This window comes from Epinephelus fuscoguttatus, linkage group LG6, assembly GCF_011397635.1.
Source record: "Epinephelus fuscoguttatus linkage group LG6, E.fuscoguttatus.final_Chr_v1".
In the NCBI taxonomy this organism is placed as follows: domain Eukaryota; kingdom Metazoa; phylum Chordata; class Actinopteri; order Perciformes; family Serranidae; genus Epinephelus; species Epinephelus fuscoguttatus.
In genome coordinates, this window is record NC_064757.1 from 45442898 (window position 1) to 45469764 (window position 26867).

Below are 26867 nucleotides of genomic sequence, written 5' to 3' on the forward strand. Positions count from 1 at the left end.
CAGACAGTTATAAACTTTCACTTTCATCACTGAGTGTGTCGCAGCAAGAACTGCAGCAGGTGAGTGAACTGATCAAAACTAGATTAAGAAAAATAACTAAAGTAAAGTCAGTCTGTCAGAGCTGCTGATGAAGTAGGTTCACTGTATGGACTCCGCTGCCACAGTGTGTAGTATAATGTGTGGTATGACAGCTGTGACCAGCCAAGTTAGCGGGCTCTGTATGTCTGAAGCTGAAACAGACAACGCCCATCCAACAGTCTGAAAGAAATGTGATGACTTTCTGTGTTTCTGTCTGAACTCAGAGCTCCTGATATGTTTCACCTCTTAAATCTCTGAAACAAGATTAACTGAGACGACTGTGAAAAATGTCACATTTCAGCCTCATTCAACCGTCAAGACGTCATTTTAGATGTCATGAGAGGAGGAAGTCAGTAGTGTTGATGGGACATGCTTGTACAGTGTGAATGTGCAGCAGTATAACATGAGACGTTTTTATTACTTTGAAAGAAGGAAATGTTTTTGTTCCTGTTACACCACAGAGAAAACATGTTTTATAGACAGTAATATTAATGCCAGATGCTACACCATTGTTTAGAGGATTCAAAGTAACATTAGGCCAACATCATAAACTCAGAAGAAGAAGAAGAAGAAGAATTCCAATTTTAAGATAATGGTGATCAATGAAGCAGAATCTCCTTAAAATATAACCTATGGTTTTATGTTTTACTTTTAGATGGTTGAATTATGTTGGAAATAGGCCTGCGACTAGCTGCAGTTTAATTTTTGGCCTACTCAAAAAAAACAAAAAAACATTTAAAAGATCTGTTTCAGCTTTTCTTGTTTTTGTTTATTTATTTTCTTACTGATGCATTCTGGTCATATTAAATTTATTTTGTTGTAAAAACAAAATCTGATCTTGTAAAAGATCATTTTTGAAAAAAGGAGGATATCTGTCACATCAAAGTCAAAGTCAGCTTTATCGTCAATTCTACAATATGTACAAGACATACAGAGGATCGAAATAACGTTACTCTTCGGACCCTCGGTTCAGACAGTACACTTGACACGTTTAATCAACTACAAAATATAAAATACAATAAATGGGGGCATATTAAAGCTAAGCTAAAAAGAGTTATACTCTAAAAGTAAAAGTAAAAAAAGGCACAGTAGTAGCGACAACAATCAAGGTAAATATGGTAGCATATATTATAAACAGGCTAAGAGGCTTTGTCAATCCTTTTTTCACCACTTGCTAAAACTATTTAAGAATGGTTTAAACTGATATCAGAGTGTTGCTTAGATCAGAGGCTGTCATATTTTTGCATAAAAACTAATCAGCTTAACGGCAACAATGTCCTGTAATATTATCTAGAAATATTATCTAACAAAGCTCATGAACCATAAACGGCCCGACAGGACAGACAGGACATGGATCAAAAGGGGGTCCACAGAGACTGCAAATGCACTGGGCCCACAATTTGGTTTTACTCTTTAACCATCATCAGCCTCTACAGGCAAATACAGCTGATTATCATCAGCGTAGCCGTGACAATCGAAATCATAACTGCTGGTTTGATTTCTGAGATTCACGTTCCTTTCTCCTGCAGACCTGCTTAAACTCTAAATTCTTCTACAAACTGGTCATAAGGGCCAGGCGGTCTTTAGAGCACCACAAAGCAGAGCCTGTTGCCTGTTGTTATTACTGATGGTGCTTTCTGGTGTGAATCAGTGGGATCATTTATTTTTTTTCTTCCTTTAGGTTCTTCAGACGCAGCAGTTGGTCTTCAGCTGAATTAGTGTCTGATGTGTCCAGCACAGTGACATCATGGCGACTGCAGCACCAGGTGAGTCCAGTCAGACTTTATCAGTCTGGATAAAAGACTGTCGTCTCTCTCTGTCCACATATCACACTGCACTTTGTCCTCAGACCTTAAATCAGGTCTTTGTGTCTGGAACTGAACTCAGCTGACTGGTCAGTGTCATTTTATTCTACTGCAACACTGAATATGAGAAGCACTATAAACTGTCTTTATAAACTGATGTATAGAACAGACAGTGAGCAGTGAGCTCCACAGCTGGACCACAGTCACTGTCCAAACAACTTCACATTACATTTGATCACAACTATGTTTGTTCACAATCACTTGTGCTTCCTAAATGGACACATTGATTCACTTGGCATTACACTGTGATGACTAAGAGTTCCCTTATTTTTTTAGCAGTATATATTTATATGTGGGGTCTATGGCAGAAATAAGACTATTTGTTGTGCAGTAAAATCATCATTTAATTAGGTTTGTGCAGACTGTATATAGTGGGCCAGTTTTCAGGACATGGTGTTGATTTTTGTTAAATATTGCAGCTCCTTTTTATCAATCAATCTTTTCTTTCACATTAAATTATTAAGGTACAACTCCATCAGCTCCTCTCCTTTCCTCACCAGAGTCCTCTGCACCATCAGATCGGCACATAGACAGAGTCACCAGGGGCCACATGCCTAAAACTCTGTGTAGATTCATGACTTAAACATTGTGTCAGCACAAAGGCAGAAACATGCACATGTATTCTTTCCATCAGATGTATAAATCCATTCAAACACCTGATTCTGTTTTATAAATCTCAATCATTGTGGAGCTGGGTGCATGTGCACAAGCCTCATTTCCACTCCCACAGTTCACCATTAAAGGATGTAGAAATGCTCTTAAACATACGTTAGCATATCCATACCTGTGCCCTGTAACAACTCATTAGACCTGTCAGTGAGAAATATGATAAAGAACGGGCAGTTTCATCTACAAGGATTTACAATGCTGCCAGAGCAGCTGACAATACACACAGCTGCAAATATTTGTGGTGTGTATCACCAATTCATCACATTCCTGCAAACCATCATCATGGTAAAATCTCAATCACTGTGAATATTAAACGTCAGAAGAACGATCAGTGATTCATTTATAGTGCTCAGGTTCAGACTTTACAAACTGCTTACGCAATAACATTTAACGAACATTAACAGGGAGATGATTGTATTAAAAATAATGATGAAATGTGTCAGTCATGAATTATTTTAAATCAAATGTACAAATGTCTCGTGGATTGATGTTTCACACAACACTATGCAGCCTGCAAAAATAATAAACATCAGTGAAACTGTCAAACAACCTAAGAACAGTGTTATCTGTCTCTCAACTTATATCTCGTCTGCTCCTCATCATCTCATCCACAGCTATCTCACAACAGCAAACACATCGTTTATGCATCTGGTCCCTGGTTGAATGCTGCAGTCCAGGATTTAACCAAGTGTCAGTAAATCAAAGGATATTACAGTGATATCCCGTCAGTACTGATAGTTTTCAACCTCTCGTCCCTCCCAATAAGACAGCCTCAGTAATTCATTCAAACATTAAATTCATTGTTAGTAAAAAAAAAAAAAAAAAAAAAAAATATATATATATATATATATATATATATATATATATACACATATATATATATACATATATATATATACATATACATATATATATATATATATATATATATATATATATATATATATATATATGTGTATATATATACGCTTTATGGTGTGTGAGCACACATCATAACTAGTAACTAGTGTGTGCTGGGGCCTGTTGTGAACACCTTATACCACTGCATGAGCAGGTGTATTTCATACAATATTATATAAAACATGTATTTCTAAAGGGATTTTAAATATATGTGACTGATGTGTGATTATAGCTGTGATAATAACTGTAATGAAAGATTATTACAATACACTTCACATGTGTAAATTATATGATGCATCATTATTAGGGATCGACCGATATGGGTTTTTTAGGGCCAATACTGATACCGATTATTAGTAGTCAAGGAAACCGATAACCAATATTTAGAACCAATATTCATTTGCAGTAAAAAATTAAAATTTTGGTGTCAAAATTTAGAATAACACACCTGGTATTACACTGAATACAACAGTATACTGTTTGTTTGTTTTTGTACTTTATTAAAGGATAATTTTTAAGATACTTGTACTTTACTTTTCCATTTGATGCTACTTCACTTCCACTCCACTATATTTAATGGAGAATTGTTTTACTTAATTTCTACTCTTATGATATATGAATAACAGTTAATTAATGATGTCTGATGTTCTCTCTCAGGTACATCTGATCCAGCCTGATTAAGTACAAACCAATAATGAGGGTGGCAGAAACAGGAACCTTGGCTCACTTCATTTATTGATAGCTTTAGTAGTTATTACTTTTCAGATTTTTTTTTTTTTTTTTTTTACATCAAATAGCATAATTAGTTTATAAATAAGGATTACACTTTCAGTGGTTACCAGACTTATTTTTATTAAAGTAATTTGTAATTACATGTATTTAATATACCAGTCACATTTCATTTTTTCAGCAAAATGAGTACTTTTACTTTAATGCCAAGTAAATTTAATTGATATTCTTCTATACTTTTTTAAATGCATTTCTAAATGAACTAATGAAGCCTACAAAACAACTTCACATCAGTTCTGAAGCTAGCGTGCATGTACAGACACACACACACACAAGCAAGCGCCATACCGACCATACACAGCTGAAATGCACTGAAGTAAACTTCTACATGTCCGTTAGCCTTAGCAGCCGATGTGAAGTTGTTTTAGATGACATTATTGTTTCCAATAGCTGCCTGTTGCGACTCGCGAGCAGCCGCGTGAGGGGAGAACAGACACTGAGATACAGTATGAAGATAACGTGTTTATCAAGCATCAACAGTGGTGTCTTTAAAACTTAAGCACAGAGGATTTCTTATTGCAGCTTCGACATTTTCTGTTGCGTTGCCTTCAAACATCGCACTGCTGCTTCACGGAGCAGTCCTGTCTCCCCTCCTCTCTCTCTGCCGCTGCAGCGCTGCATCTACCTTCAGTGTTGACTGGCTGTCACTCATTTGTTCCGTGTAGCCAATCAGTGGGGGCTGTAGGCGGGACATTTGTTACACAGCACAGAGTGGAGACTTCAGGCGGACAGGCAGAGAGAGACAGCTGCATCAGAGCCAGAGGAGCGTGTTTTAATTAAAATAAACATATTTTATTGGCTATTGGTGGAAAAAACGGCCGATGCCGATTATCATAAAAATGCTGAATATTGGCTGATATTATCGGCGGTGCCGATTATTGGTCAATCCCTAGTCATTATTATCATTGTCATCATCATCACAGGACCAACGTGTTGTTTTAGACAGATGGAGAGTGTGAACTGTGAAGTGCAGGAAAAATAATATGTTGCTGCTCTTTTACATCACAGCTGCTTGTTGATTGGTGGAGCATCGTGCTGCTGCCAGTGTTGGTGTTGTCTCTGTGTTTGGGTCTGTTCACATCCTCATCATTTTCGAGCGGTTCTAAATAAATCGGTTCCTCAGGTCCATTTGGACTAAGTGTGACTGTGCGAGAGTCACTTTTTTTTTTTTTTTAAGATTATTTTTTGGGCTTTTTGCCTTTAATTGACAGGACAGTGTGGAATTGGGAGAGAGAGAGAGTGGGGGGATGACATGCAGCAAAGGGTTGCAAGCCGGAATCGAACCTGCGACCGCTGCAGTGAGGCATCGCATCTGTACATGGGATGCTACCGGCGCCCAATGAGAGTCACTTTTAGAGTGAGTTTCTTCTTTGTTTATGTGGGTTCTGGTAGGTTTTCCATGTGTCTGTTTCAGATCTGGTCCAGAGTTTTAGAAGACTGTATGAGACATCTGAATGATGACAGTGTTACTGTGTCACAAAGGTGGAATGTAGATTACATGTGATTAAACAAATGCTGTGTCCCTCCAATCACAGATGATCTGCATCCTCTGAAGCACAGTGGCAGCTTGGAGTTGCTGCCACCTCACAGTGAGTCAAACCTGAACTGTTATCATGCTGTTTGAATATCTGAGTTTACAGTGTTATGTAGCTAAAATCTATGAGTCACTAAACCCTCAAGTTAAACAGCAATAAATGATCAATAAACAAATGCAGGTCTGAGTTGATCTGTTTTTCACCTTTTATAAATGTTTGTTTTCCACAGTGTCTGAGCTGAGGGTTGTTCTGCTGGGGAACAGCTGGTCTCAGAGGAGTTCAGTGGGGAACTTCATACTGGAAGAGACTGTGTTCAACACTGAGGAAGAACCAGACCGCTGTCTGAGAGTCAGTGGACAGTTAGAGGAGAAAAAGATAGTTATCATCAACACTCCAGATCTGCTGCATCCCAACATTTCTGAAGACAAACTGTCAGAACATGAAGAAAAGTGTGTGAGATACTCTGATCCTGGACCTCAGGTGTTCCTGCTGGTTCTACAGCCTGAAGACTTCACTGAGGAACACAAACTGAGCCTCTGCAGAGTCCTGAAACTCTTCAGTGATCAATCATTTGATCATTCATTCATACTGATATCAACACCCAGAGAGGAGAGTTCAGGTTTCAAAGATGAACCAGACCAGCCCTTAAAAGACATGATCAGAATGTGTAGATACAGATACCTGAAGCAGAAGAACCTTGAACGTCCAGAGCTGTTAACACGATTGGGTCAAACTGCAAAGGAGAACAATGGAGAGCATGTGAGCTGGGATGTGTCTATGGATGAAGCACCTGCTCTACCAGCTGATCATCAAAGCCTGAAACAAAAAGAGAAACAGACTTCTATCACAGGTGCTGTTATAGCTGCTGGTAAGTTTAGAAACATTTCTGACAAGGCAATGAAAACTTCCATGACTAAATTAGGACATTAAATTAATGTATATACATATGTATGTATACAGTACAGGCCAAAAGTTTGGACACACCTTCTCATTCAATGTGTTTTCTTTATTTTCATGACTATTTACATTGTAGATTCTCACTGAAGGCATCAAAACTATGAATGAACACATGTGGAGTTATGTACTTAACAAAAAAAGGTGAAATAACTGAAAACATGTTTTATATTCTAGTTTCTTCAAAATAGCCACCCTTTGCTCTGATTACTGCTTTGCACACTCTTGGCATTCTCTCCATGAGCTTCAAGAGGTAGTCACCTGAAATGGTTTTCCAACAGTCTTGAAGGAGTTCCCAGAGGTGTTTAGCACTTGTTGGCCCCTTTGCCTTCACTCTGCGGTCCAGCTCACCCCAAACCATCTCCATTGGGTTCAGGTCCGGTGACTGTGGAGGCCAGGTCATCTGCCGCAGCACTCCATCACTCTCCTTCTTGGTCAAATAGCCCTTACACAGCCTGGAGGTGTGTTTGGGGTCATTGTCCTGTTGAAAAATAAATGATCGTCCAACTAAACGCACAGCGGATGGGATGGCATGTCGCTGCAGGATGCTGTGGTAGCCATGCTGGTTCAGTGTGCCTTCAATTTTGAATAAATCCCCAACAGTGTCACCAGCAAAACACCCCCACACCATCACACCTCCTCCTCCATGCTTCACAGTGGGAACCAGGCATGTGGAATCCATCCGTTCACCTTTTCTGCGTCTCACAAAGACACAGCGGTTGGAACCAAAGATCTCAAATTTGGACTCATCAGACCAAAGCACAGATTTCCACTGGTCTAATGTCCATTCCTTGTGTTTCTTGGCCCAAACAAATCTCTTCTGCTTGTTGCCTCTCCTTAGCAGTGGTTTCCTGGCAGCTATTTGACCATGAAGGCCTGATTGGCGCAGTCTCCTCTTAACAGTTGTTCTAGAGATGGGTCTGCTGCTAGAACTCTGTGTGGCATTCATCTGGTCTCTGATCTGAGCTGCTGTTAACTTGCCATTTCTGAGGCTGGTGACTCGGATGAACTTATCCTCAGAAGCAGAGGTGACTCTTGGTCTTCCTTTCCTGGGTCGGTCCTCATGTGTGCCAGTTTCGTTGTAGCGCTTGATGGTTTTTGCGACTCCACTTGGGGACACATTTAAAGTTTTTGCAATTTTCCGGACTGACTGACCTTCATTTCTTAAAGTAATGATGGCCACTGGTTTTTCTTTAGTTAGCTGATTGGTTCTTGCCATAATATGAATTTTAACAGTTGTCCAATAGGGCTGTCGGCTGTGTATTAACCTGACTTCTGCACAACACAACTGATGGTCCCAACCCCATTGATAAAGCAAGAAATTCCACTAATTAACCCTGATAAGGCACACCTGTGAAGTGGAAACCGTTTCAGGTGACTACCTCTTGAAGCTCATGGAGAGAATGCCAAGAGTGTGCAAAGCAGTAATCAGAGCAAAGGGTGGCTATTTTGAAGAAACTAGAATATAAAACATGTTTTCAGTTATTTCACCTTTTTTGTTAAGTACATAACTCCACATGTGTTCATTCATAGTTTTGATGCCTTCAGTGAGAATCTACAATGTAAATAGTCATGAAAATAAAGAAAATGCATTGAATGAGAAGGTGTGTCCAAACTTTTGGCCTGTATGTATATATACACATACACACATTATATATATATATATATATATATATATATATATATATACATACACACACACACACACACACACACATATATATATATATATATATACTGTATACAGATGTGTGAAGCTTTAACACCGTTAATCTTGCCAGGAGTAACCAAGCCGCAGTGCTAGTTTATGAACGACCATAGTATTGAGAAGCTCCGATGTTACTGGCTCTTTTATCTGTAACTGTTGGCTTACTTTTTTACATTTGGGTGTAATTTATTACCATGCTGCAGCGTCTCCTCCTGCTGTCTGTGCGTCCTGGCTTCTGCGCCACTTTTACGCACACACAGACACACACACACGGAGTAAAGATGCTGCAGTGGAGACAGGAAGTGAAGATAACGTGAGCTGACGACAGCTACGCTTGTTACTGTGAGTCCAATAAAAGGAAAAAGCCAATACTTCATCAATTCACCTGATCAGCAACATGTAAACATGTAGAAAAGTTCAGTCTGCTCTGTCCGCAGTCTCTCATCCACCGCCACCAATATTATGTTATAAACAAGCACAGAGGCTTTACAGCTCATAGCAAATTGTAACTAACAAGTTAAAACAACAACAACCGTTTATGTCTAAGGGTTGAGCTCCGCGTGTCTCGTATCTTAAAACTTACCTGTGGTCACGTGACCTGTGGTCACGTGACCTGCAGGCAGTGAGTCTCCTCAGCAGCAGAGACGACAGCAGGACTGATACTGACTGATGTCTGTGTTCTTTATTCTTTCTAAACTTCACTCAGTATTGTGATGTCAGGAATATGATTATTTTATTGACATTTTTATTTTGTTTCCAGTGAGATATTAAGTTTATATTGTGACTTTGCTCTTTTATCATTACTGTTGCTGCTCTAGAAACATTTAGTTATAAAATATTCAGTTTTATTCCTGCTGTGAATTTATTCTTTTAAAAAATAATTCCTTGTAAATGTTACACTATTAGTTCTCTGAGAATCTCTTTCACATACTAGCAAAAATTAGTATCGTAACTTAAAATTCTCAAATTGAATCTATATCGGATCGAATCAAAACCAATCAATACTGGACGGGCATATGGGAGAAGAAGGCCTCACACAACACTGATGCTAAGTGGCTACTGGATCTAAGAGCAGACCACAGCAATCTCCCAGAACAAGAACCAGTTGACAACAGCAGACATCCAAGAAGGAGTATCGGGTATGAAGAGCTGGACAGCACCGGGCCCTAACATGATCCACACCTACTGGCTAAAGAAACTAACTGCACTCCATCAATGCCTGGCAGCACAAATGATCTAGATGCTGATAGATGGGACCCATCCAGAGTGGATGACCCAGGAATGGACAGTTCTGATCATGAAGGCTCCCCAGAAGGGCCCGGTACCATCCAACTACCGGCCAATAACCTGGCTGTGTAGAACATGGAAGCTCCTGTCAGGTATCGTAGTGGCTAAGATGACCCTTCATCACCCAATTCATCACCAAGAGTGGCTCCAGATACCAGTCCTGAAGTGGAGCAACCATTGGTCAGTAGTGTTGTGTCGGACGCGAACGTGTTGCTCAAAAGAACAAATCTTTTAAGTGAACGTACTGGCAAGGCAAGGCAAGGCAAGTTTATTTGTAGAGCACAATTCGTACACAAAGTAATTCAAAGTGCTTTACAGAACAAGAAAATGCATTAAAATCACAATACAAAATAAAAACATAAATAATCATTATAAAATGAACTTTAAAAGAGAAGAGTGCAGATAAGATCCTTTCAGTCATATGCACAGTGAAATAGAGCTGTTTTGAGCCTAGATTTGAACATTGTCAGAGTAGAGGCCTGTCTCACATCTTCAGAAAGACTGTTCCAGATTTTAGCTGCATAAAACTGGAATCCTGATTCCCCATGTTTAGTCCTGACTCTGGGCACCAGCAGGAGGCCGGTCCCTGAGGTCCTCAGAGTCCGAGATGGTTCATATGGCACTAACATGTCAGAGATGTACTTTGGTGCTAGGCCGTGGAGAGACTTGTACACAAGCAGAGCTGCTTTAAAGTCTATTCTCTGAGCCACAGGAAGCCAGTGTAGAGACCTGAGCACAGGACTAATGTGCTCGTCCTGGTTTTGGTCAGGACCCGAGCAGCAGCATTCTGGATGTACTGCAGCTGTCTTACGGCCTGTTTGGAGAGGCCAGTGAGCAGGCCGTTACAGTAGTCTAACCTACTAGAGACAAATGCATGGATAAGTCTCTCCAAGTCAGGTTTAGACACTATACCTTTGATTTTGGCGATGTTTTTTAGATGGTAAAAAGCTACTGATGTTATTGATTTGATGTGGCTGTTAAAGTTCAAGTCTGAGTCCATTATTACCCCGAGATTTCTAACCTGATTTGTAGGATTTAGAGAGAGAGACTGGAGGTGACTGCTGACACTTTCTCTTTGTTTCTGTGGACCAAATATGATGACTTCAGTCTTGTCTGAATTTAGCTGGAGAAAGTTGTTTTGCATCCACACACTGACCTGTTGGATGCAGTGACAGAGTGAATCCACTGGTCCATATTCACCTGCTGTCAGTGAGACATAGATCTGAGTGTCGTCTGCATAATTGTGGTAGGACACATTATTACTTTGTATTAACTGGCCTAAAGGCAGCATGTAGAGATTGAACAGAAGGGGTCCCAGGATTGACCCTTGGGACACCCCACAGGTCAAGGCCATGTGGTCTGAGACACAGTTACCAATTTCAACAAAGTACTTCCTGTCTTCTAGATAGGACTTCAACCAATTTAGGGCAGTGCCAGAGATGCCCACCCAGTCCTCTAATCTCTGTGAAAGGATCTCATGATCGACAGTGTCAAAAGCAGCACTCAGATCTAGCAGGACTAAAACTGAGACTTTGCCTGCGTCAGTGTTCAGGCGGATGTCATTTGTCACCTTAATAAGAGCAGTCTCAGTGCTGTGATGGGGTCTAAAACCTGACTGGAAAACATCAAAGGAGTTGTTCTTTAGGAGAAAGTCAGTAAGCTGTTGGTAAACAACTTTCTCAAGGACTTTGCCTAAAAACGGCAGATTTGAAATGGGCCGGTAGTTGTTCAGTACTGTGGCATCAAGACTGCTCTTCTTTAGGAGAGGCTTTATGACCGCAGTTTTCAAGGCCTTTGGGAATGTTCCAGATTGTAGTGACATGTTAAATATGTGAGCGAGTGGTGGTAACAAACTGCTCAGCGCAGGCTTTAGAAATCTAGTGGGTAACACATCAAGGCAGCATGTAGATGAACTCAGACTGGTGATGATCTCTGCTGTGGGTGGGCTCACACACATGCTGAGTCAGGCCAAAGGTTTCAAGGACAGCACTGAGCTTGTTAGCATTTCTGTCACAGACATTATCCACATGTACATTAAAATCACCTGTAACCAAACCATCAAAGTCTGTGCATACAATTGAAAGCATCCTGGTAAAATCATCAATAAACCTTTGACGGTGCTGGGGAGGCTTGAATATAACTACATAGAGTATGGACGGAGATTGTTTTAGCTCCATTTTAAAGGATACATACTCAAATGATGAAAACACCCCAAATGACAACCTGTGCATAACCATATGATCTCTAAATATTGCACAGACACCTCCACCCTTTTAGTTTTCTGGTATTTCAGATTCAAATTTGTAGTTGGGTGGAGCTGATTCCGTTAGAACAGCATTACCTGTGTTTTTGTCAAGCCATGTTTCAGTTAAAAACATAAAATCAAGATTATACGAAGAGATCAAATTATTAATTAAAAATGATTTGTTAGACAAGGATCTGACATTAAGCACAGCAATTTTCAGATTAGTTTCAGTAGGACTGGACATTATCTTCTTACACAGGATATGGATTAAATTTCTCTGATTGGACAGTCTAACTGTCCTTCTGTAATCTGGTCTATGTGGTGTGGCTGTAGATATAGCACTAGGGGACAATATTGTCTCACAGGGCCCCAGCTTGATATTACCTTTATCATGGCTGTAAGTCCTGGGACAGCAGAGGCCCTGTGCATCCTAGCTCTTAGGGATACCAGCTCTGGGGGCAGGCAGGGGGGGACGAGCAGGGGAAGTTTGGGTGATGGACCAGATGAAAACCGAGGGGGACGAGCTGGGGGAGCTTTAGTTTGTGAAGCAGTAGAGTTGAAGCTCCTGTGTGACTTGAGGGGCGCAGTTTTATACGGGGAAGAGTTCAGCATAGTTGGTGACCTTGCTATATTAGGGGTGAGGGGAACCATCTTAATCCCTGATTTGATCAGGCTTTCAAGATGGTTGGGAAGGCCCATGGGGGAAGGTGGGGATGAAAAGGAGACGGTGAGGGACAAGTCTCTAGAGGGGGTAGATGTGGCAGGGGGGGCCCAGGGCTGGTCTGTGGGTAGAGGAGGTGATGGGGGTGCTGCCGGGTCTGAAACTTCTGCTGGGGCCCTCACAGACGAGTCCAAGGCCTGTGATGAGGGCCTGGGGGGAGGTGGAACCGATGGCGGGCCTGAATCCTTCACTGGGGGCGGTGGAGGCTGTTGTGGTGCTGGAGCTGAATCCTTCACTGGGGGTGGTGGAGGCTGCTGTGGTGCAGCTGGTGCTGAAACACTGGCTCGGTCTCTGGCTTCTGCGACATAGATGCTTCTCTCGTTCCTCTTTTCTCTCACTGGTCGCTCAGGACCCTGTCCCGGCCCATTCTGATGCCTCAGAGCGTGGAGGAGGTGTTCCGTCAGCACTCTCCTCCCACCTCTGCACAGGTGTGGGCCCTTTCCCTTGAACAGGTCCTCTCATTTCCAGAACAGATAAAAGTTCTCAATGTAGTGCAATCCTCTGTGCGCACACTCTTTGGACAGCCATGTGTTCAGCTGAAGCAGCCGGCTGAACTTGTTTATCTTCCTGTCTATGTTTGGAAGAGGTCCACTAATGAATGCCTTGACCTCCACTTTATCAAGCTCCTTAAAGAACTTAGTGAAATCCCTTTTCAAGACTTCAGTCTGTTCCTTTCTGATGTCCACTGCACCCACGTGCACGATCAGCTGTTTGACTCCTCGGTGTGTAGACAAAACTTTTGGGAGGAGTGTTGTTATCTCAGAGACAGTGGCACTGGGACAGCAGCATGTTTGAATTCTTCCGTGGTTTATGCCACTGATAGCACCGTCTCCTATCAGCAGCGTATCTCTGACCTTGACGTTTGGTCCAGATTGTCTGTTTGCCTGCTGTCTTTTGCCGACTTTATGGCTCCAGTTTCGTGAAGATAATCCATTTTCTCTTTGTTCGTTAGAAACGTTTAATTCAGACTCTGACAGTGGCAAAAATCTGTTTGTAAGCTGTATTTTGGGTGATGTTACGTAGGTATTAACATTGTCTCTCATCACTTTGTGCTGCTTTGGCTTAGCACCAAGTTCTCTCCAAGATGAGGCATTTTGGTCTTTACAGAGTTTTGGAAAAGACACAGTATCACTCAGGTTTAAGATGAAAGTAGCAGGTTTTTCACCATTTTTACTGAAAGTAACTGTTGGCTTCTTACCACCGGATGTCACTGGGAGCGTCTTGTGAAGTCCTTTTTCAGATTCTAAAGCAAAAATCCGTGCTTGTAGTTCATTAATTTCTTGTTGATATCTCCGACAGCGTTCACAGAAGGAATTTGTTTGGTTTCTTCCCCCAGACATGCTGCTGGCTCGTCAGATCAGTTAAAAATATAAAAATGTTCTTCCGAGTCTTGGTTTACTTAAAATAATTCATGAAATGATGGATATAGAGATTATCCAGGATTTGTAGAAGGAGTAAAACGATTAAAAAGCAGAGTAAAGAAGGAAGCAGGCTGGAGCAAGCAGGAAAGCGTCTGCACTCTTCAGAAGCATGAAGCAAGAGAAATTTGAAATGACTGAAATGAATCACTTCCTGAACTGCTTCGTTCCTTTCTCAGTTCAGTTGAGCTCTCAGCAGCGAGCATACAGGCCGGGACTGGAACTGCCGATTCAGTCTGTGTGAACGATGAATCTCTCGCGAGGCAGAGACAGCCAGGCTGCAGGGAGGGAGGGATCGCCTAGCCGTCTGACGAATCACTCGGTGAACAACACTCTCCCTGAGTGATTCAAATCATTTCCTCTCAGGGATACACTTTCATGGGGACCGTTTTCTCCAAGCTAACGGCTAATGTAGCCAGAAGTCAAGCCACTTAAACATATACACACACACCTCCCCGTTGTTGTAACAGATTTGGTTTCCAGATAAACAAACTTAAAACGTTAGGCTGGCAGTAGTAATGAAACGAGTGAGACTCAGCAGTCAGTGCAGAGCAGCAGCTGCAGCGACAGAGACTGGGGGTGTGGTGTGTTCAAGTGTAACAGGCACTTTATTGATCCCGGAGAGAAATAATTGCTAGATTGCCACAGCAAGCAACAACTCACGTACAGTATAACACAGCATGTAACAAGTAGTGAATAAAACCTGCAGTTTGAGAAAACACGTGGCTGAGACTGTCAGATCCTCTCCTTATGCAGTAACTGTGCAAAAGTGTGCATGTTAAGTGACTCAGTGATCGGCAGTCCGTTCAGTGAACGGATCACTGAGTACTGTGGTACGTTCACTGAACAGACTACACAGTAAGTAAACGGGAGTTTGTTCATTTCTATTAGGCACTTTAGTTATCTCGGAGTGAAATAACTTTTACTTGCCAAATTTCCACAGCAACAACACACGTACAGTACAACACATCATGTAAGTACTGTATAAAACAAGTAGCAATAGAAGGAAATATATGTGAATGATTAATGGCTGAAAAAAATAGTGGTAGAGCAAATATACAAATGTCAACAAAATTATGAATAGAATTACAAGATGAGAATTGCCGCAATAAATATGAATGCCAGCTAATTATACATGGCAGATTATGGCAACACATATATGAATGGAAGAACACAATATGATTAGCAGAGCAAAAAATGGCAAAAACTGAATTCAATCAGTTCAGTGAGTTGGAGTTGCAGGCTCCTCCCACCAACCACTGAACAATTCGGTGAATGAATCTTTTGAACAAATCTTTTTAGTGAACTGATTCTAGTGATACAGTAACATCTAAAGAACTGCCATGCCCAACATTATTGGTCAGCTCCTCTACATGGATGACATGAAGCTGTATGCCAGGATTAAGCGAGACATTGGCTCACCGATCCACCTCACCAAGATCTACAGCAATGACATCGGAATGTCATTCAGACTAGATAAGTGTGATCGGATGGTGTCCAAGAGAGGGCATCTGTTTTTCACCTTTTCTGAATGTTTGTTTTCCACAGTGTGTGAGCTGAGGGTTGTTCTGCTGGGGAACAGCTGGTCTCAGAGGAGGTCAGTGGGGAACGTCATACTGGGAGAGACTGTGTTCAACACTGAGGAAGAACCAGACTGCTGTCTGACAGAAAGAGGACAGATAAAGGACAAAGAAATAGTTCTGATCAACACTCCAGATCTGCTGCATCTCAACATCTCTGAAGACAAACTGTCAGAACATGTAGAAGACTGTGTGAGACTCTCTGATCCTGGACCTCATGTGTTCCTGCTGGTTCTACAGCCTGAAGACTTCACTGAGGAACACAAACTGAGACTCTGCAGAGTCCTGAAACTCTTCAGTGATCAATCATTTGATCATTCATTGATACTGATATCAACACCCAGAGAGGAGAGTTCAGGTTTCAAAGATGAACCAGACCAGCCCTTAAAAGACATGATCAGAATGTGTAGATACAGATACCTGAAGCACAAGAACCTTGAACGTCCAGAGCTGTTAACACGACTGGGTCAAACTGCAAAGGAGAACAATGGAGAGCATGTGAGCTGTGATGTGTCTGAGGATGCACCATCTGTTTTAAAAACCCCTGGGACTCACAGTAAGTACATTCATCACAGTGTTAATCATGTGTTTGCCAACAGATCTTTGGTGGCATCTTTTCTCGAAGATGAATCTAAACACATCCCACAATTCTTTACCACTGAAAGGCAACAACATAAAATAATAATAATAATAATAATAACACTGTATTTGACTACTTTTCATTTGCTAAATACATGACAGGGAAAACGTGATGCCTCCCTTTCTAAAAAATGTTTGTTTAAATTGAATATAGATACAAATAAATTATGATTAACACATACATTCCCATCCACCACCCTGACCGTCACATTCCCTGCTCTGTTTGGGCAAAACAGTATTTCCTTTAATGACACTGATGGCTGCCATTCAGTGATTTCAGTTTAATATTTATGACCATGACTACATCTTTTCAATTAATTTCTATGAAAAGCTGTTTATGAATGTATAAGCAGGTTATTCAGTTAGTATTTCAAGTACACATTTGAACTCAGGTTAATAGAATGACACATCTCATTTTAACAAATTGTTGACGCTGTGAGTTGAACCACAACATTAAGCCTGGAGAGAAATTACATCTGTATGTCACTAAACTGTAGGGGTGTAATGATCCATTGATCTGGATCAATGTATCGATTCAGTGATCAATGATCCAATATCATTGATACAAAATGAAAACATTGATCCATATCATCATCTTTAGGATACACTTTTATTTTGAAAGTCTGTGTCACTGTCAAACAGCAGCAGTCGACAGAAAGACGATGAGGATAATGTTATTTACTTGGAATAAATCAGCAGAGTGGAAATATTTTGTTTCAGGGAAAACTAGGGTCAACAGACAGAGCACATGGTGCATGTAAACAATGCTGTTAGAGATAAAACACAACATAACCTCCTAGTCAGGCTTCTCACTCTGGTAAGTTCTCACTACAGCAACATCAGCTGCTGTTTCAACAATGTTCAGCTGAAAAAATGTTCATGCAGGCTGAAATTCAAACACGCTGTTCTGTCAGGAGACGCAGAGACTTAACCCAACAGTGAGAAAGAAAAAGTATAGAAAATACATGTAGTTTGTTAAGTTATGAATGGAGCAAAGTCCGCTAGCTACGAGGCTAATGTATGCAATGTAAACATGCTTGAGCTAATAATGGATGACTAGAAAAAAAAAAAAAAGATATGTCTGTGAACAGTTAGTTTTTATTGAGCTGAATTTTTTTACCTGTGCTCAATGATCTTGCTGTTAATCCATGTTTATTGTCTGTTGGGAGAAGATTGTCTTGAGGGCTTTCAGACAGATAGTCCTCAAGTTTTAGGAATCAGATCATTGTTTGGGTTAAAATGGAAATATTTCTTCTATAAAGGTCTTTCTGGCTGAAAGCTTTGAAGGTTAACTGATCCCAACTTATTTACATTATTCATATATTTTTATCTTTCATGGCCAAAAGCAAAACAGAAAGCAGTGTCAGCTTCTTCTGTAACAGACAGTGTTACATGATCAGATAATATCCTCTCATATCGATCGCAGGCGCCTGAATCACATCGAGTAAAAAATGGTTTCATGGCAGACTTTTAATATTAGCAAATATCATAACTGTCAATATGATATCAAGTCTTGATGGAACTGATGACTTACACCCCCACTAAACTGTTTTCGTAATTATGTTGTTGTGGCAACGTAATTGCTGCCTGAATTATGCTGAGAGACAACGTTCCTTTTAGGTTATGAAACACTACATTCGTGGAGGGATGGCCAGCATACAAAGGGCACTTCGGTTAAGGGTTAAGGTATCATTGTGGTTTTGATTAAATGTAAATAAATAAAAAATATAATAATAAAAAAACAATGCTCTAGTCACTACTAGTTGAAATTGTAACTGAAGTTTACCTATTTTGGTGGAAAATAACTGAAACACATCAGTGAACATTTTACTTTTAAGTTCAGTCACAAAATTTCCCCATGTTAATAGAAAACATAATTTGCTTGGTATATGTTACCCTCAAAATATATTTCATGTTTCAAATCAGTGGTGATTAACATCATTTCTAGTGGACAGCACTGGGAGATGACTGAAGAGATCTCATCATGTGAGTGTGCTGATTTCAGCCTCATATTTAGATCATGTCTTTTTGTCTTTCTCTCTGTTTTATTACAGCATCTGCACTTAGGATTGTGCTGCTGGGAAAAAGTGAAGACAAACAGACAAAACTTGGGAACTTCATCACTGGAGAGCAAAGTTTTCATTACCAAAGAAGTTCCCCAACCAGACAGTGTGTGGCCACCTGTGGAGAGTGGAGAGGAAAACCATTAACAGTAGTGAAAACTCCAAACATCCTCAGTTTGTCTGTTGAAATGCTGAGAAGAGAGGTGAAGAACTGTTTGACTCTTTCTCTCCCTGGACCAAATGTTCTGCTGCTGTTAGTGAAACCTTCTGAGTTCACTGAGGAGAACAGACAAACACTGAAGTTCATCCTGAGTCTGTTTGGTCAAGATGCCTTTAAATACTCGATGGTCATCATGACACATGAGGGGAGGAGTAAAATGAGTGTCACTGTTAATGAACTCCTGAGAGACTGTGGAGGAAGATACTACAGTATGTCTGAAGACAACCACACATCACTGATGGAGAGGATTGAAGAAACAGCTAATAAACACATCAGGGCAGCTTTAAACCTGGTCCTGTGTGGGAGGAGAGGAGCAGGGAAGACTTCAGCAGCCAAGGCCATTTTAGGTCACACAGAGCTTCATTCAGTCTCCAGCTCATCAGAGTGTGTTAAACATCAGGGAGAGGTGTGTGGACGTTGGGTTTCCCTGGTGGAGCTGCCTGCCTTGTATGGAAAACCTCAGGAGGCAGTGATGGAGGAATCATTCAGGTGTATCTCCCTCTGTGATCCTGAGGGCGTCCATGCCTTCATCCTGGTCCTACCTGTGCGTCCCCTCACTGATGAAGACAAGGGAGAGCTAGAGACCATCAGGAACACATTCAGCTCTCGAGTCAATGACTTCACCTTGATCCTGTTCACTGTGGAGTCAGATCCTACAGCTCCACCTGTTGTTAACTTCATAAAGAAAAACAGAGACATCCAGGAGCTCTGTCAGAGCTGTGGAGGAAGATATGTTGTTCTCAACATCAAGGACCAGCAGCAGATCCCAGAGCTGTTGGATGCTGTGGAAGAAATGAAACTGAGACCCAATAAAGACAAACCATCTGGCTACACAACAGAAACATACGCATATGTCCAAATACAAAAGATCAGCAAACTACAGGCTGAACTGAAGGACCTGAAAACAGAAAGCAAAATCAGCTGTAAGTACAATGAATAACAAATGTAAATAATCATAAATTATATTTTTTCTTTGTCCTTGCGATATTTTACCTTGTAGTTTATACTGTTCAAACTGTCACCACTGAAGTTAACTCCAGGTCTTAATATTTCACAGGTGATGAAGAGGAGCAGAGCCCAGAGTGTCTCAGGATTGTGCTGATAGGGAAGACTGGCTGTGGAAAGAGTTCTTCAGGAAACACCATCCTAGGAAGGAAGGAGTTTAAAGCTGAATCAAGCCAAATATCAGTCACCAAACACTGTCAGAAAGCAGTGGGTGAGGTGGACGGTCGTCCTGTTGCTGTGGTCGACACTCCTGGTCTGTTTGACACAACTTTGTCCCATGAAGAGGTTAATGAGGAGATGGTGAAATGCATCAGTCTTCTGGCTCCAGGACCACATGTCTTCCTGTTGGTGTTACAAATTGGCAGATTAACACCAGAGGAGAAGGAGACATTAAAACTCATCAGGGAAGGCTTTGGGAAGAATGCTGAACAGTTCACCATCATTCTTTTCACCAGAGGAGATGAACTGGAACATGACGAAATATCGATTGAGAAATACATTGAAGAAAAATGTGATGACTCCTTTAAGAAGCTGATTGCTGACTGTGGAGGAAGATGCCATGTGTTCAATAACTATGATAAACACAACCACAAACACGTCAGTGAGCTGATGACCAAGATTGACACCATGGTGAAGACAAATGGAGGCAGCTGCTACACTAATGAGATGCTGCAAGAGGCCGAGGCAGCTATAAAGAAAGAGATGGAGAGGATCCTGAAGGAGAAGGAAGAAGAGATGAAGAAGGAGAGGGAGGAACTGAGAAGAAAATATGAGGAAGAAATGCAAGAGATGAAAAGAAGAATGGAAGAACAGAGAGCAGAAATTGAAAAGGAGAGAAAACTGAGAGAAAAAGAACTCAAAGAAAAGGAGGAGAAGATAAAGAAGGAACGTGAGGAAAGAGAGAAAGAACAGAAAATGAGAGAAGAAGAAGACAGGAAGAGAAAAGAACAGGAAGAAATTAAACGACAGGAGTGGGAACAAAAATTTGAAGCTTTGGAGCAAAAATTAAAGTTAGAGTCAGAATCAAAAGACAGAAAGCTGGAGGAGAGCAGAGAAGAGATGAGGAAAGAACGAGAGAACTGGGAGAGAAAAAAAGAATGGTGGGAGAAACGAGATCAAGAAAATGAACAGAGACGACAGGAAGAACAAACAAGACTGAAAAAGCTTCAAAAAGAGTTTGAACAGGAAAAAGAAAATTATGAAAAGAAGAGGAATGAAGAGGAACAAATCAGAAGAGAACAAGAGGAAAAAGAGAGAAAAGATAAAGAGGAAAAACAAAGAGCAGAAATTGAAAAGGAGAGAAAACTAAGAGAAAAACTACTTCAAGAAAAGGAGGAAAGGATCAACAAGGAACGTGAGGAGAAAAAGAAAGAACAGGAAATGAGAGAAGAAGAAGACAGGAAGAGAAAACAAGAGGAAGAAATTCAACGACAGGAGTGGGAACAAAAATTTGAAGCTTTGGAGCAAAAATTAAAGTTAGAGTCAGAATCAAAAGACAGAAAGCTGGAGGAGAGCAGAGAAGAGATGAGGAAAGAACGAGAGGACTGGGAGAGAAAACAAAAAGCATGGTGGAAGAGAAGAGATCAAGAAAATGAACAGGGACAACGCAAAGCAGAAATAAAACTGAAAAAGCTTCAAGAAGAATATGGACAAAGGGAAAAATGTTTAAAGAAAACAATGGAAGAGGAACGAACCAGAAGAGAACAAGAGGAAAAAGAGAGAAAAGACAAAGAGGAAAAACGGAGAGCAGAAACTGAAAAGGAGAGAAAACTGCGAGAAAAACTACTTCAAGAAAAGGAGGAGAAGATCAACAAGGAACGTGAGGAGAGAAGGAAAGAACAGGAAATGAGAGAAGAAGAAGACAGGAAGAGAAAACAACAGGAAGAAATTCAACGACAGGAGTGGAAACAAAAAGTTGAAGCTTTGGAGCAAAAATTAAAGTTAGAGTTAGAATTAAAGGACAGAAAGCTGGAGGAGAGCAGAGAAGAGATGAGGAAAGAACGAGAGAACTGGGAGAGAAAACAAAAAGAATGGTGGGAGAAACGATATGAAGAAGATGAACAGAGACGACAGGAAGAACAAACAAGATGTAGAAAACTTCAAGATGAATACGACCAGGAGAGAGAGAGATATGAAAAGAAGAGAAAAGAAGAGGAGCGACTCAGAAGAGAACAAGAGGAAAAAGAGAGAAAAGACATGGAGGAGAACTATAAGAAGAAAATGGAGAATCTGATGAAGAGACATGAAGAGGAGGCCAGAGAGAAAGCTGAAGAGTTCAATGAATTCAAAGAGAAATACAAGAAGGAATGTGCAGCTCTAAAGCAGGAGCATGAGAGACAACTGAAAGACAAAGAGCAGCAGTATGACCTCTTAAAGGCTCTTTCAGCTCACAATGAAGAACAACTGAAGAAAAAACATCAAGGTGAAATTTGTGACTTAGTGAAATGTGTGACCAGAAAGAAAGAAAATCTGAAAAAAATAAAAAAACTACTGAAAAAACACAAAAAAGAAATGAAGGAAGTGAAAAATGAAGAGGAAAAGAAGAATCTGCAGATGACACATGACAGTCAAATAAGTGACTTGACACAGGAACTCGTGAAACAAGTCGACACATCAAGCTGTCACATTTTATGATTCATGTCACAACAGCAGAGCAGTTTCAGATGTACTTCATTCATTCTGGAATTATTTGGTTTCAATGACTGAAACTTGAAAGAAGCAGAGACTTCACTGTGATAATTTGCAGTGGACTACACTGTAATGTTTATCATGGTCACATACTGTAAACACTTCTCATTGGCTGACAGGTGTCTAAATCAGGAGCGATGCTTCAGTCTTTATTATACCCTTGTTTTACTCAAATTAGCATGCATATGATTTTTTTTTAACATGGTGAAACCCTCTAAAAATAGGCAACAGACTCTTCTCCCATTGCCAGTAGACCAGAGACGCGTGCACAGCTCTGCAGTAGACAAGTACGCCTCATGTTTATTTTTCACTGATGTGTCACTTTCAACGTCTCAAACATGCCAGAAAACAGGTCACTAAACTATACAGCATGGAGGCCAATAAAAATGTCACTCTTAATCTCACACTTATTCAGTCTCTCTTTCAAACTTGGTGCTGCCTTAATTTGAAATGATGTTCAAGCGCTGCTTGGATGAAGACAGACAGTATGTTGTGGCCGTTCATCACTGCATTGTGCTGGCAAAGGAGCTCAAATTAGGGCATCTACCTGGTGTCATGTTACATTTTTTGATGTTTTTATTTTCCTGTGTAATTCTCTAAAGATAATGGCCATTACAGATGATCTTTGTTTTCTTTTGAGTATGAGAAAAGAACATGATGTTTGTCATGGAATGAAATGAAATGTTCAGATGTTCTATGTGAATATAATTTCAAATGTTCATCAGATGAATGAACCTGATAAAAACTGAATGTTTTAATGTTTCTTTGTTTTGGTTCATGTCCAATAAGAATGGAAACTTTCTGACTGATTACACTGATTTAAGACATAATTCAGGTGAAGCTTTAATCATGTTCTATATCTGATCATTATTACTATTAAAGATTAATAAAGTGTTTGCTTGTAGTTCAGTGTGGACTGTTGTTACTGACGAAGTCAAACAAACTCTTGACTGTAATAAACTCATCTCGATTTATTTATGTATGTCCTTAATCTTAGAATAATCATGTTACTGGGGAAACTATCAAAGTATCCCAGTTACACTAAGTGTACTGACCGATGGGTCCAACAACCACCAGCTTATTCTTACCATGAATATTATTGGTAGGAGTTGTATTAGTAATATCACAATAACATGACACATCAAGTACAACAATTAAAACTCAATTAATGTGTTTTTAATGTATTAAAAACAAGTGCTGTGCTCTGAATAAATAAAGTGTCTGCACTGTAAATTAGAAAACAGTTGTAGGACAGGTGATGTTTCTTTATGCAGAATTGATTTCTGGTCTAAAAGTCAGTTAAGAGGCTTCATCAAAGGGGTTTGGTGAGCGTGGGTCATTTTTGACACTGAGAACAGGAGGAGCATAAAGAAAATAGAGACATCAGTGGGGTTCAGTTGACATCATGAGTGTCTGTCAGTTAGTGTTAGTGAGGTTTAGTGTCATCCACTGTTCTCTTTGCTCATACTGTTTTACATCACTGTCTTTGTTGTTGAGTTGACTGTTGTTGATCCAGAATCCTTCACACCTGTGATTCAGTGTAGTCACGTCTTGACATCCTTTGTTATTGACAAAAGAGTCTCACCATGAATCTGAGTATGTGAGCATCCTGTAAGTGAGATTAAGATTTAATATTTGAGTGATTTTGTTCAGTTCAGTCACTGACTTCACAGTTTGGTCACATTTTGTCTATGCTAAGCAATCATATATCAGTTTAAATGTACTTTAGTATGTACACTTGTTTTATCAGGTATCACATAGTGATTGTTTCTGTGGTTTATATATCCTATAATAAGCACAGTGGGGGTTGTTAGCTGTGACTCAACACTACTGCTCAGCATCAATGACAGGTACACCTGTTGAACAGCTGATTTCAGGCACACTGGGTCAATGAAAAACTCCAGCTGCAAAAGGTAAACTTGAAATAAAACAGCAGTCTGATGGCAAACTGTCTCAGCTTCTATACTCACTGCGACTCCTGGTGGACAGATGAAGAACTGCAGCTGGTTTCCACACATGGTGCTAATGGGCCTTACAGGACTTTAAATATTTACATACCTACACATCTGCAGAAACTTACACTTATATTTATGTAACTAGCTATCAAGTGTACTCAGAGTGATGACTCAGATAGACTTGTACTCTATCTATCTATCTATCTATCTATCTATCTATCTATCTATCTATCTATCTATTGCAGTAAAGTAGTCAAATCTTTTTCTACAACAGAGTAGAATAATTTTAAATTATTTACAAGGTTGCTTGTCTAGAAATTACTGATTAAAACCATTGACACATATTCCAGTCAAAAGAACACAGAGTTAGCACTATTTTACTCATCAATACAGCGAAGAAAACTCCGAAAAGAAAACTCTGAAACAAAAGTTTATCACTTAAACTGATTACAACCTATTTTAAAACATCAGACATCAGTACCAACGGTAAATCACTGAAACGTTTGCTGAGGTAAATCTGCTCTGACTAGGATAAACTAAGATAATATAATGTAAGTCAGTTTAATTTATGGATAATGAAAGAAGAAGGGCACACAGATCTTACCTCTACATGACTACATATACACATCTAACAAGAGATTGTTGAAGACCAGTGGAGAAGCTTTAATATGCAGCCCTCCATTCTGTGAGGACCTGTGTTTCCTCAGATGACCCTCCACTTAACATTTAGATGTCATATTTATTTTTTTTATGTAGTGAATATGCAGTAAATCACTGAAACGTTTGCTGAGGTAAATCTGTTCTGACTAGGATAAACTAGAAGGACTAGTAGGTCCTTACATTTCCAAAAACACTGAAGCTAATTTTCAAGTTGTCATTATTTTGATAAATTAACAACATGTTTGAAATATAAACTGTTCAGTTCTCTGTAAAAATACAATTCTCAACACTAAATCTGGTGACAACAACAACAACAACAACAGTACAAAAATATTTACTTACATGTGAGTTTGGTTCATGTCCTCCATCACTGCTGCTGGTTGAAATGAAATGCATGCTGGGATACTTGTGTACTGCGAGTCCACACGAGTCACCTCCAAAAGCTTCCTGATGAAATGGACGAACAAGACGTATTCGGACCATACGTCTCAAAAGTCCACGAGAACAGAAATTCAGAGAGGCCTCAGATCTCTGGGAGAGCCTCTGATGTCATTAGGATCTGTTGTTTAGGAGCACTGCAGTTTCCCCAGCTAACGAGGAGACAGTTAAAGATATAAGACCTTTGAATTTAGTGATAATTCAACTCAGTCTCACTCCCGAGTTATCAAAATATGCATTTTGTTCAAGCATCAGACACCAACAAAACAAGCCTTCCTTTCACGTCAGCATGATATGCGGCTGGTCGCTATTATTGTTTCACAGTGTCTGGCGCCATTACAGAGAAACGTGGCCCAACAACAACGAAAGTTTGCCGAAAGTCTGAGTGGGGCAGGCTGGAGGGGTGGTGGATGGGTCCAACAACCGACAGTGTTCAGTCTTGACTGAGTGTGAGCAAAAACTGATGAACTGAATGAGTCAAGTTTTATGTGCAAGGCTGGCTGTGATTAAGTTCTTAATAACAGTGTTTGTCTTCATGTAGAATTTTCTTCTCCAATGTGAGAACATGCAGTTTAGAGTCTTTAGTAGTACGGATGGAGCATTACTGGTTTTGTCATACTCTTATTATTTCTTACTGACCATATGTCAACATGTGAGCAGAATTCAAATGTTTTTACATGATAAAAAGTGTAACAGTTGACACAGTCACTGTTTGGTACTTACCTTGGTTTTTGGGTCACAGGAAACAAAATAAATGCAGAAGAGAGCATTCTTATCTTGAAAACATTCAGCATTGGCCATAATTATTCACTCTGTAAGAATTACAGGGTTGATAAAGATCTCTGACTGCTTTCAGACACAATAAAGTCCAAAACCTCAATGAGTCATTTCTAAAATGTATTTTCATCAGGCTGAAAACAAAGATCTTAAAATGGGAATTACTGCCAAACCATTTTTCAAGTCTCTCCCAGACTGGACTATCCAGGAAGAACGGAGAGCATTTCTATCAGCTGACAAATTAATTCATCAAAACTCTTTTTGCTTTCTTCAGTGTCTTCAGCCTTAAACTGGAGGAGCAGCGTTACAGGCTGATAACCATCATCTAACAAAATGTACAAAGCCTGTTCTGATAAAATGAACCTGGAGTAAAACCACATGTCTCCTTCTGGCTCACCAAGAATTCATGACTCACATTCAGTGACACTTCCTGAGTATAAATCTGGACCTTCACCAAACGCACGTGTCCTGCTCCAACTGTCGACCACGTCAACAACGTTTTAAACTGTAAACACGGAGACAATAACTGGTGTTGTCACATATAAACTCACCTTGCACACTGAACCAGTCATTCACCACCTGAACAATGCTGGTGTGGTACCAGCACTTTTATATCCCTGAAGAAGTCCAGAGACCAATATAAAATCTGAGCATAACTCAAATGATCCTGTGA

At 40.2% G+C, this 26867-nt stretch overlaps 1 protein-coding gene across 1 annotated transcript; it reads left to right on the forward strand.

Moving 5' to 3' along the window:
* LOC125890730 (uncharacterized) lies at positions 1-23176 on the forward strand. The gene is made up of 7 exons (XM_049579508.1): positions 1-59; positions 1760-1844; positions 5837-5890; positions 6066-6704; positions 15718-16305; positions 18443-19594; positions 19729-23176. Exons 2-7 carry the CDS (start codon positions 1826-1828, stop codon positions 22308-22310), a joined length of 5034 nt encoding a protein of 1677 aa, XP_049435465.1. The 5' UTR covers positions 1-59; positions 1760-1825; the 3' UTR covers positions 22311-23176.
* The last annotated feature ends 3691 nt before the right edge of the window (positions 23177-26867 follow it).

Excerpts from the sequence above, each read along its gene's own strand:
- LOC125890730 (XM_049579508.1), top strand. Across the intron at positions 5,891-6,065 it reads GGAGTTGCTGCCACCTCACA|TGTCTGAGCTGAGGGTTGTT; the intron begins GTGAGTCAAACC and ends TGTTTTCCACAG. Across the intron at positions 6,705-15,717 it reads AGGTGCTGTTATAGCTGCTG|TGTGTGAGCTGAGGGTTGTT; the intron begins GTAAGTTTAGAA and ends TGTTTTCCACAG.